Source organism: Medicago truncatula, chromosome 6, assembly GCF_003473485.1.
Source record: "Medicago truncatula cultivar Jemalong A17 chromosome 6, MtrunA17r5.0-ANR, whole genome shotgun sequence".
In the NCBI taxonomy this organism is placed as follows: Eukaryota; Viridiplantae; Streptophyta; class Magnoliopsida; order Fabales; family Fabaceae; genus Medicago; species Medicago truncatula.
Window position 1 is genome coordinate 41,896,757 of NC_053047.1, and position 11,638 is coordinate 41,908,394.

The 11,638-nt window shown below is 31.7% G+C and overlaps 1 protein-coding gene across 2 annotated transcripts; it reads right to left on the bottom strand.

The window, feature by feature from the left end:
* Positions 1-4,795: 4,795 nt before the first annotated feature.
* Positions 4,796-9,452, bottom strand: LOC25497006 (meiotic nuclear division protein 1 homolog). Of its 2 annotated transcripts, XM_013597762.3 has the most exons (10): positions 9,353-9,452; positions 8,901-8,981; positions 7,278-7,394; positions 6,775-6,813; positions 6,529-6,636; positions 6,358-6,420; positions 6,210-6,261; positions 6,046-6,090; positions 5,816-5,895; positions 4,796-5,161 (listed from the first exon to the last, which is right to left on the bottom strand). In XM_013597762.3, the coding sequence occupies exons 1-10, from the start codon at positions 9,353-9,355 to the stop codon at positions 5,093-5,095; spliced, it is 657 nt and encodes a 218-aa protein (XP_013453216.1). In that variant the 5' UTR covers positions 9,356-9,452; the 3' UTR covers positions 4,796-5,092. The 2 variants fall into 2 exon arrangements, with proteins under 2 accessions (XP_013453216.1, XP_024641419.1); XM_024785651.2 differs by lacking the exons at positions 4,796-5,161; positions 5,816-5,895; positions 6,046-6,090 and having other exon boundaries at positions 6,205-6,261.
* Positions 9,453-11,638: the final 2,186 nt, after the last annotated feature.

The following is an 11,638-nucleotide window of genomic DNA, read 5'->3' on the forward strand; positions in this document are numbered from 1 at the left end:
TCCTTCTACTTTCATCTCTTTGTTATAAGTTACTATGAACTTGAGTAACTAAACTTCTCTCATTGTGTTGGAATTAGGTGTAATTAGTTATGATTCTAATGTGAATACTTGACTTGATTGCTTTTATATTTTTCTTCCTCGTTATATTAATGTTTCTATTTCCATATTTAATGTTTTTATGCCGTGCACTTCAAAATTGATCTTTTGTTTTAGAAAGTTCCGGACATAGACTTTTTATCTATGGGGACATTGAATATATAGGAGTATTTGTATATGATATTTGCAAGAAATTGAGCAAGGTTTAAAATCATACACATCATCAGAACATAATGTTATTCTATATAAATTAACTGAACGTGACATCATAAATTAAATGATAAAATATATCTCTGTTATCTACGAGACATCGAGACGTATGGTGAGCAATATGTCAAACTATAACTGAAATATTAGGAGAATATAATCGATCAAGGATGACATTAGAGGATTAACTAGCGAAACTTAACCATTCTATTACTTTAACCAAACAACTTTTAAAAACCCAAAACTTCAAATATTGAAAATAATTGAACGGTTCAAATTTACCAAGACTTGGTAAATTTGATCCTCTTTTCAATTCAGGTCCTCATAGTTTTTTGAGGTGGATTCTAGTGTGAGGGAGCAATTAAGTCCCTCACCGATGTACCACTTATATTTTACCATTAGATCTATTAAAAAAAATTCAATGGTTGAGATTTATTGGAAATAAAAAAAATAACACCTATGTCTTCTTCCAATCTTTGCTCTCTTTTGTTTGTTCCAACAAAACCTTCATTCGATGCTTAATTATCTTTTTTGTGGTACATCGGTGAGGGACTTAATTGCTTCCTCACCCTAGAATCCACCTTTTTTGAGGCCAATTTAGTCAATTGTAAAAAATAATTCTAAATTAGTCCTACTAATACAATGAGTTAGATACTAATTTGTCCTCATTATAAATGGTCTAGTTTTGAGTTTATTTTTTTAATAAAGACTATATTGACCGGTGAGAAAATTATGAACAGAATTGATACTTCACTCTTATAAAAAAAACTAGTGTTAAGTTGTCCATCCATTTCTTTTAATTTATTGTGCGGACACTTTAACCTAATTTTTGAGTATAAATATGAACAACAAAATCAAAGCAAAATATTTCTTCCTCTCCATACACTATTCCACCATTATCTCAGCTAACATGCACATTCATCTTCTAAATCTTATATCTACCCAACAACCATCTTTCATACAAAAAAACCAAAACACCTTTCAACATTCTTTTTTTAAGGAACCCACAACACAACATCTAAACCATCTTCCACAGGAACCCATTCAAATTCATCATCATTCTCCTTCCTTGCACAATCAGCTGTCGTGCTGCCAAATGGGTGGCCATGTATTTACTATTTTTCTTGATCTTTTCATTCATTATCTTTCCCTTTCTCACCTGTCCTAGATTTTTTTATTTTCTTGTATCTATGTGTTAGGGTTAGGTGTAGTGTAGTGTGATTTTATTATTTATTTATTCAATTTTTTTTTCTTTCTTCTAATAATATAGTAGCATCACCGCAAATGAAACCCCCACACTTGTCAATCATGATAGTAAAAAAGAATATATGATAGGATTACTTCAAGACCATCACTTTGATACATATATACAAATCTAAATGGTGGTATTTAATAATTATCACAAACCTTACTACTTTAATAAGATTTAAATGTGTTTACATGATAAATGTTACTTTGGATATATGACAACTTGAATCAGACACAAAGATGGAATTTTTGTTGTGATCGGTGTTGAACATCCCACCATGGCCGATAGAGCACTACCGTGTTTCCAACTTTTTACAATGCAATTAAGTCAAATAATTCTTTAATTATTGTGTAACGAATAGAAGGCGTAGAATTATTATTGGTGTTTGTATTATGTGAATGTTTTTTTGGAAGAAAGTTTAAGTTGCTGGTTAAATACTTTTACATTCTCTTACAATTTTCATGAGTATTGTAAAAGGACAAAACAAATGAATGATCAACGACTTTAAGTTCTTCTTCTATAAAACATTCATATGATACGAGATAACAAAAAATAATCCTGAGTCGCTTACTTCCTTTGCCACAATCAAATAATTGTTTGACACTTGATTACGTTGTCAAACGTTAGAGATATCTTGTCTATTCTATTATTATAGTGGAATAACATCGATGAATACATTGCCGGGTCCGATTCAAGTCACCCTATATCTATGTTAGCATTTGTCTTACACAACATAAGATATCAAAATAATGTTGGAGGGTAATTACACTGCAAGAAAACATCAAATCCTCATGGATACTTAGAGCATAAATATCGGTAGTTTTCAACCGTTCCTTCACCAAAACTAGGACACTGTGTCAGAGTTTCATAAATAATTATGATTTGGAGTTGGTTTCGTTTTTACCATCTTTCCTCTGCACAACTACTTATCTTTTAGCAAGAAGAAATTAACCACATAACCAAATCCATCTCTACTTTCTGTCCCTAATTTGTTTACTGACAGAAATTTCAAGTTTTACAGATAAAATTCATATGTCTCTAATTTAAATTTTTCTTGTAATGATTAGAGTAAGATTGACAAAATCACGATAGACCATTATAAAAACTTGAACTTTTGAATTCTTTTCAAAATCAATGTCATTCCAGGAATACACTTAGTATTGTGATTCATTTTTTATTTGTCAAAAGAGTGTGACAATAAAAGCTAATTAATGATGATTTTGAATTAAGTTTAATTTGTAAAAGCAGACTACATAAAACAGTTCCACTCAAATGTTCAATTATATCTTACTCTAAAAAAAATTTATTTTTAAGTTAGATTATCCCATAAAAATTGACATCGGAGAGAATTGAACTTGAGATTTTGAAATGAGCATACTCCAAGATCGTAAGGCAACATCATCACGTCAATCCAAATGTGTTTATTCTAAAAAAAAAAAGGTTAATTTTATAAATTATGTACATAAATATTTAAATAATGGAATATGATTGAATGCATGTGTAAAAGATCTAATAATGGGGGAATGAAATTGATGTTTTATTTACGCAAAATTGTGGTTTATGTGTAAACTTGGAGGAAACCCAAGTTGTGAGAATCAAAAGAGCTAAGAATCAAACGAAAATGGTGTTGTTGTAAGAGAATGAAACGAAAAGGGTGTTGGATTTTTTAAGAGCCGAAATAAAAAATATAAAGAAAACATGTTTTGAAAATGTGCTTAGTTTTAAGCAAGACAAGAACAAAGTTTGAAATGTATTTTTCCTGTACTTGATGAAATTGAAAACACAGATACAATTTGGGATCAAATATCATGTGTTTTCTGTTATGAACAAAATTTGTTGTTCTAATAGCTACACATTATTTAGCTACCGATTGCTAGACTCAATTTGATTTAGCTACATGATATCTTGTTTCACTATGGACTACCTAATTCATAACTAATCCTAAACAAACTATAATTAGCAGTTTTTCTGACCATAAAACATCACTGAAGAGTATAAAACAGTATAACTTTATGATCCTGCACGGCCAGTTATACTTACCTTAGTCAAAATAGTAAATGCATAAAGAGGCAGCAAAAGATACATATTCTCAAAACCTAATTCCGACAACAATAGAGAAAAATACAAGTCATTTCTCTACAAAAGAGGATCTCATTGGCAATACTCTCTTCGGTCTCATATCTAAGCAAAACTCTTTTATAGATTCATTGAATGATTAATGTATTTGATTTATAATATTTTAGCTGTCAGTGCTTGAGAGAAACTCGGCAACCAGGAGATTGGGCCTTCAGACAGGCCAAGTAACATCCTCTCAGCTACGGCTTTGGATGGAAGATGTATCGTCTCCAAATAGTCAAACTCGTCTGTAATACCAATCTGCATGGAGGCACAAAGTGCAAGACACATGACTGACATAAGAAACAAAGACATACGAGAGTACATAACTTGACTGATATCACAGATAGCTTTGTGTTAGCTGCTAAGATTTAGAAAAGGATATGTAATGTGGTAAGATTGATAATTTAACCAAGTTGTATCGAGTAAATAAAGGTGAGTTATAATGCTTCCCTTACCAAAGAGCATATACATCGGTGGGTGGTTTTGCAAGTTTTGAGTTCACGTGTGGCAACTCTTGTCGGAGAGTGATGAATATTTGATTATTATTCCGTACTTTTGCTTGACCACGGTTCCAACTACAGCAACAGTGTCTTTCACTATTTTTTCTAAAGTTTTGGATGGGTTTTGGATGGGTGGTAGGAGTATAAATGGGACCCATTTTAAAATTTTGGATTAGTGGCATGCATATTTAAAAAAAGTAGTTGAGTAGTTTAAATAATTAAGAAGTGTTAAGTAACATAATATATTGGGACGAGATCCATTTATACCACCCAATTAGATGACATGGATGTGGATGTTCTAAAGAACTAAAGTGTGAGAGAATTAAAAGAAAAGGGTGTTTGATTTTGAGGAGCACATTTTGAAAATGTGTGCTTATTTTCCAGCAAGACAAAACCAAGTTTGACATATATTTTCTCTCCACTTCATTAAATTGAAAACACATAGACACGGTTATCCATCAAATATTTTTCATATTTCTTTACGTTTGAACCAATTCTTGTTATAACAGCTACATACTATTTAGCTACCAATTGGCAGATTCACTTTGAATTAGCTACATCCACTATGGAATACCTGTTGCTTAACTAATCCTAAACAAACTAGTATAAATTAGCAGTTCCAAAGTAATAACCACAAAAACTTTTGTTTTTCTTACCATAAAAAAGAATCACTGAATCATGCTGCACAATCAGTAATGCCTAACTTAGTCAAAATAGTAAACAAATAAAGAGGTAGAAAAAGATAATTTTAATATATATACATATTCTCAAAACCTAATCCTGATTAAGAGAGAAAAATACAAGTCATTTCTCTACAAAAAGAGGATGTCAATGGCAATACTCAAGTTAACATTTTAGTTGTCAGTGTTTGAGAGAAGCACGGCAACAAGGGGATTCGGTTTTCTGACAGACCAAGCAATATTTAATCAGCTACTACTTTGGATGGAAGAGGTGTCATCTCCAAATAATCAAATTCATCTGTTATACCAATCTGCATGATGACACGGTGTGAGAAACATGATTGACATAAGAAACAGAGACATACGAGAATAGATAATTTGACTGATATCACAGATAGCTATGCTTTAGGCAAGATTAATAAAAAGACATGTAAGAAAGATTGATAATAGAACCAAATTGTATCGAGTAAATAAGCATTTTGGTCCTCAAAATTGTGAAGGTCGGTCAATTTAATCCCTCAAATTTATGATATAGCAAATTAATCCTTTAAATTAAAGAGCCTCAATCAATTTAGTCCCTCCATCAAAATATCTCATTCATAAACATCTATCAAAACCAATGAAAGACATGCATATCAACTTCAATAGTCACGACAACATCAAGATAAGCATAAAATCTTTAAAAATGAATGAAGTGTTAAATTTTGAAATAGAACTAATCGACCGACATTCAATTTAAAGGACTAAACTACTATTTTGCAAATTTCAAGAACTAATTGATCAATGCTTACAATTTGGAGGACTAAAATACTTATTTACTCAAGTTATATCATTCAATTAAAGGTCATTCAAAAAAATATATCATTGCATTGATGCAACTATGTCAGAACCAAAAGAAGGCCAACAACTAGCTATGAGTTACACATGGGGATTGCAGATTGAGGCATTAAACTGAAATGACTAACCTCCTGGTACATGCTCTGAAGTTGTTCCTTAGCCTGAGGGAAGTTGTTTGAACACCATTGCTTCAGAGTGAAAATATTGTCTGCACCATTTTTTATCCACAACAAAAAGATAAGAATATGCATCACCATCATATAGTATGAAAATGAGAAATTTCATAATAACACTACACTCTCCCTTCCTAGACACAGTACAGGGGACAAAATGAACATGAAAACATAGAAAATAGAACCTGTCCATCTGTTAGCTGCTGTATGAGCAACTTCAATTGCTTCCCCTGCCAAAATTAATACCAATACATCAGTTCCATGATTCCCAATGACAGTATTCAGACAAACATTCTAAATCATCAAATAATTATATAGATAAAATGGAGGGAAAGAAACATTTCTTAACTCATTGCTTCAAAGGCAGCAGGATCATTATCTCTATATTTTTCTAACTCATTCTGCAAATAGCAAGCAAATATTATTTGAATGTTACAAAACTCACACAATAAAGGTCATACATAATGCATTTACTAACAAGTCATCAGTAAACCAACCTTCAACTCATTATGCTTCAGCTGAATGGCTTTTAAATCTGCTAAGGCCGCTTCTCGTTCATCCTAGAAAAAAAATGCAATGTTAGGATATATGATGATTGATGACCAGCCATTTGATTCCTAAAAAAGCAGGGAAAATTGGCATCTGGTAGAGGAGGCATTATAACTCACAGATTCCTCACGCCCCTTCTTTAGTGCCTCACATTGCTCAACAAGTTGGGCATGCCGTGTACCACTGTTTTGCAGTTCAGAATCAAGTTTTTGATGTACATTCCTAAGCTGCACATTTTGTTTGCAATGATGTAATTAGGTTACATTGGGATACAATAGAGGGCAACGATAGTGAGCAATGACTAACATATCAACCTAAAGATGGTACACTAACAAAATTTAGCAGCGTTTCCAATAGAAGTTCACCTGATTTCCAGCGCAGCTAGGAAGACTCCAGAAGTATACCTGAGAGGCAAACATAGGAGCAATGATCAATTAGAGGACAAAACTCAACCAGAAAATCTTAGCATTTTTCGATTTGCATTGGTCCTATTTAAATTGGTTTATTTGAGCTTATCTACTAGCATAAACACTTGAGATATTGTTTGGAAAAGCTTATGACACGTCCATAAGTGGTTTGCAGCTTATATCAACAATCTCATTATAAAACAACTTATAGTTTATAAGAAAACAGTTAGACTTTATTTTATCTCTTATTATAGAAATAACTTATACATAATCACTAGTACAATAAACACTTATGCTATAAGTGATTAAGTTGTTCATCCAAACAAGGCCAAAAGTCATAACATGTAACATGGAAAACAAAACAAGCACTCTAGTAATCTCATAATAAACTTAAACAGTCCAGACAGAGACAATAATACAAGAACTATAAACAAGCATCAGCGGTTGAGATCTTAACTTACCGAAGTACCTATCTTATCTTTTGAAACAAGGTCATCATCCACCAAACTTTGGACCACATCTTTAACAGACTGACTAATCACACCCTTCTTGGGGCCCATCTTCTCAAGCTCCTTAAGCTGAAAATCAGCAAAACAACAATAGCAACAACAAAGTCATATAAAGCAGCTAATGAAGCATACGAAAATTTAGGCTTTGTTCGGTAGAAACTAGCGGATTGAACTGGCAGTATGTTGTAAAACTAGCAGCTGAGCTAATAGATAAATATGAATTGACATAAACGTTTTTTTTTATTAATATTTATACTTTTTCAATTAAGACTAATAAGGATAAAATTGATGGAAAAAATAATAAGCTATAAGCTCAAACATGGCATTTTGATAAGGGCTGAATTGCTTATTTGAGCTTATCTAGTGACATAAGTTTTATAAGATTTGTGAAAACAGCTTATGACATTTATCATAAGCTTTTTTCAGCTTATTTTCATAACTTCTCCAAGATAGCTTATGAAAACACCTTATAACATATACAAAAACAATTTTATTTTATTTATTTCTATAGAAATAGCTTAAGGGCATGTTTCGATAAACATCTTATTTGCAGCTTATAGCACAAGTGCTTATCATGATAGGCGCTTATGTATAAGCTTCCATAAGCTATATTTTTTGCAAAGGATATAATGACGTTAAATTCTTTTGTATATGCTCCGAAATGTCTTTATAAGCAAGATCGAAGAACTTATGAAAATAAGTTTGAAAAAGCATATGAAAATTGTCATAAGTTGTTTTCATAAATTATCCCAAACAATCTTACAAAACTTATTCAGTTGATAAGCTCAAATAAGCCAATCCAAACAGGTCCAAAGTCAGCTTATACATGATAAGCGCTTGTGCTATAAGCTGCATACAAGTTGTTTAACCAAACATAGCAAGTAGCTTATAAAAACAAATGCTATAAGCTTGTAATAAAAAACAGTTACTAAACATGTATATTTTGGTGATATGACCTTACAAGCTACAATCTATCCACTATAAGCTCAAGATGTATCCTCACCAAACAGAACCCTAACTAAACAAAAACAACATTCATCTAAAAAGTAATAATAACAAAATTTACAAATGTTGATGATGAAATAACAAAAAACAACATTCCTCTAAATAGTCTCAACCTCTATATCACTAACACTTCTGATAGAAGTCATGGTCGGTGTTCGGTGTCTGACACCGACACACATTAACACATGCGATTAAATTCTTTTTGTATATGCATATGTCATTTTTTAAAATTATTATCGATGTTAACGTGTCAGTGTCATGTCCTGTGTTAGTGTCTGTGTCGGTGCTTCATAGGCCTTAACTAACAAAAACAACACTAAACATATCTTTTCATGTCATTTCATATTTAAAACTAGTTCAACTATTAATTTTGCCAAACACTACAAATTCAATTATAAGTTATAAGCTCAAACGCAAACACGCTACTTGAACTAGCTTATTAAACAACACTATAAGCTAATAAGCTCCAAATTTAACCTCACCAAACAGGACCCTAACTAAACAAAAACAATATTAATCTAATAACTAATAACAAAATTTATAAGTTGATAATGGAAGGAAGTAACTAACCAGAAAGAAATCTTGTGATTCGTAAAAGATCTGAAGCATCTTCTCTCGCTTCTCTTCCAACGAAAGTCCTCTTTTCTTCGACTGAATCAAAACAAAAACACATAAATCAAATTAACAGAAACTATAAACCGATTAAAACACTCGATTAAGTTAATTTTTGTATTGAATCCAAATTACTCATAACTAATGCGATTTAATCAGATGAAGAAAAAAAAAACTAGAACACATATATCAAATTGCAATTTGCAGAAGCTTTGAACGAATTCTGAACGCGAATAGGTTAACTTTTGAAGTGAATCCAAATAATGCACAGTTAAAGCGATTTAATCGGTTGAAAATGAAGAAATTGAAGAAAACTAAAGTGTGAAGAAATTGAAGTTAGTGATTCAAACGATAGAGTTGAAAATCGAAATGCGCATTGAGAAATGATCGGAAGAGAAGAAGCAGGTTACCATTACGGCGGCGACGGAAGATTCTAGAAACGTGATTCTCTGCTTTTTAGCGGGAAAATGGTGGAAGATATTTTTTCCCTTTTTTATAAGCAAAACGACACCGTAGTGAACTATCTTCTATTTATTTATTTTTTAAAAAAAACTTTTTTTCTTATAGAGGAGAATTTTTAAAATACAAAAACACGTGTCATTAATCATTTTTACTGCTTTGTTAACAAAAAAAAAATGGTACTACTGTTAAACACTTTTGGAATCTATGTATTGTAATATTTTCCTCAAAAAAATGTATTGTAATTTTGAAAATGTTTTGCATTTTTGGTTAATAAAATAATTAAAGTGGTTAATGAAATTTATATTTTAAAAGTAGTAAACAAGGTATATTTTGTTGGTTAATGCAACTGTAAGATTAGTTGAATTCAACACTTTTCATCATTTTTCAATAAATTTACTTATAAAGGATTGAGTATCCGATGGTGTAATCTTAATAGGTCATGTTACATAAAGATTATCCATTTTGAATACTCCCAAAACAATTCATTGAATTACCCATTGATAGTATTTGATTGAGTTAACTTTTGTCATTACTAACACGAATTGTTAGGGACATATTCCCCTAAAATGGTTCTTTGTAATCTCCGTACATTTTTTTTTTTTTGGTTAAGTAGCCTAGTGGTTAGAGTTCACATAATTAAATTGTGGAGAAGTGGAGTGTCTGGGGTTCGAACCCCAACCTCTGCATATAATATGCAATATCCCTACCAACTGAACTAAGCTCACGGGAATATCTATTACATTGTTACTCTTTATTAGAGTTATTAGGAATCATAAATATAAGCCTCGTATATATTCATGAATAAATTAACATAAATGAATGAATGGTAAGTCATATGGTGAGATAATTCATCACCAAACTTTTTCTACTCCTTGAGGGACAAGAAAAGAAAATATACCTTTCTACACCACATGTTTCTTATATTTAATTTTCTGAATTTTTTTAGGGGATTCAATTTTCTGACTTGGTGAGTCACTAATGATGTTAATTATTTAGAGACTTCTACAATACAAATTGTAAGAAGTTTTTTTTTTTTTTTTTTTTAATATGATGAGTTTTACTTAAATTTTTGTTAAATTAAATAACTTTATTTGTATTAAATGTAAGAGACTTTATTTACATTTTTGTTAAGTCAATGATCTTTGTTGTTATTGTAATGTATAGATATTATGTTTTGCTTGTCTTGGCAAAAATGACGAGTTTTCTTTGTTTACATCAGGTTACGGTTGGTGAAGCCATGTGCTTATTTGAAGCTCTCCAATGGCTTAGTGACATGTCGTTAGATAATATCGACTTCGAGTTTGATTTTAAAATTACTTGTGATGCATTCCGCTCCAGTAAAGACGATGTCTTTGAGTTTGGACATGTCATTGCATCTTATAAAGCTCTCTTTTCCGCTTTCTTCATCAACTCCAGGGTAGAGTTCACTATGCAACAAGCAAATGCAGCAGCTCATGCGCTTACAAGAGAGGCTACATTTCTAACTAGTCCCGTCATTTATTATCATATCCCTTCTTGTATTGAAACAATTATTATAAATGAAATGCAATGAGTTTTGTTCCCTTAAAAAAATATGTTTTGCTAAAAAGAAAAGAAAACGCATATGATGAACATTTGTTTCTAAATTTTAGCCAAAAAAAATAATATTTTTTTTTTATAAATGTTTTTTTTTTTGAACAAGCAAAAATGGAACTTATATATTAACAAACCGAAAACTCTCCGCAGTACAAGGTGTACTAAGGAGAGCCCAAAAAATTACAGATATACAATGTCCAACAAAACTTAGGCAAGACCCAAACAATCCAAGGGCCTTGACCACCACAAATCATACCCAAAAACAAAAACAATATTGCTAGCTTTTAGCCAACACAAAGAGTGTCGCTGCACTTTATCCAACAACTGATCAATGGAACTACCTATATTAGAAAACAACCTTTGATTCATGTCATTCCAAATGATTCACGCACAAAGTAACCAAACTAACTGCAAAAGAGAGCGACGAGCCCCCAACCCTCCTGCTGAATGAGTAAACTGAAAGAAATGCTCTGAGAGATGAATAAATGTTGAGAAGACTCCAAAGTGACGCACCCTAACAAACAGGCCGCAGCAGTAACTGGAAGGATACCATGGTGCACCAAATTTTGCCTTAAAGGCAAACAGTTCTTCAGCAACCTCCAAGCAAAAATAGAGACTTTAAGCGGAACATGGTTATGCCAAACCAAAGCATCAGCACC

Excerpts from the sequence above, each read along its gene's own strand:
- LOC25497006 (XM_013597762.3), bottom strand. Across the intron at positions 6,091-6,209 it reads TGCTGCCTTTGAAGCAATGA|GGGAAGCAATTGAAGTTGCT; the intron begins GTTAAGAAATGT and ends TAATTTTGGCAG. Across the intron at positions 5,896-6,045 it reads AGCAGCTAACAGATGGACAG|ACAATATTTTCACTCTGAAG; the intron begins GTTCTATTTTCT and ends AAAATGGTGCAG.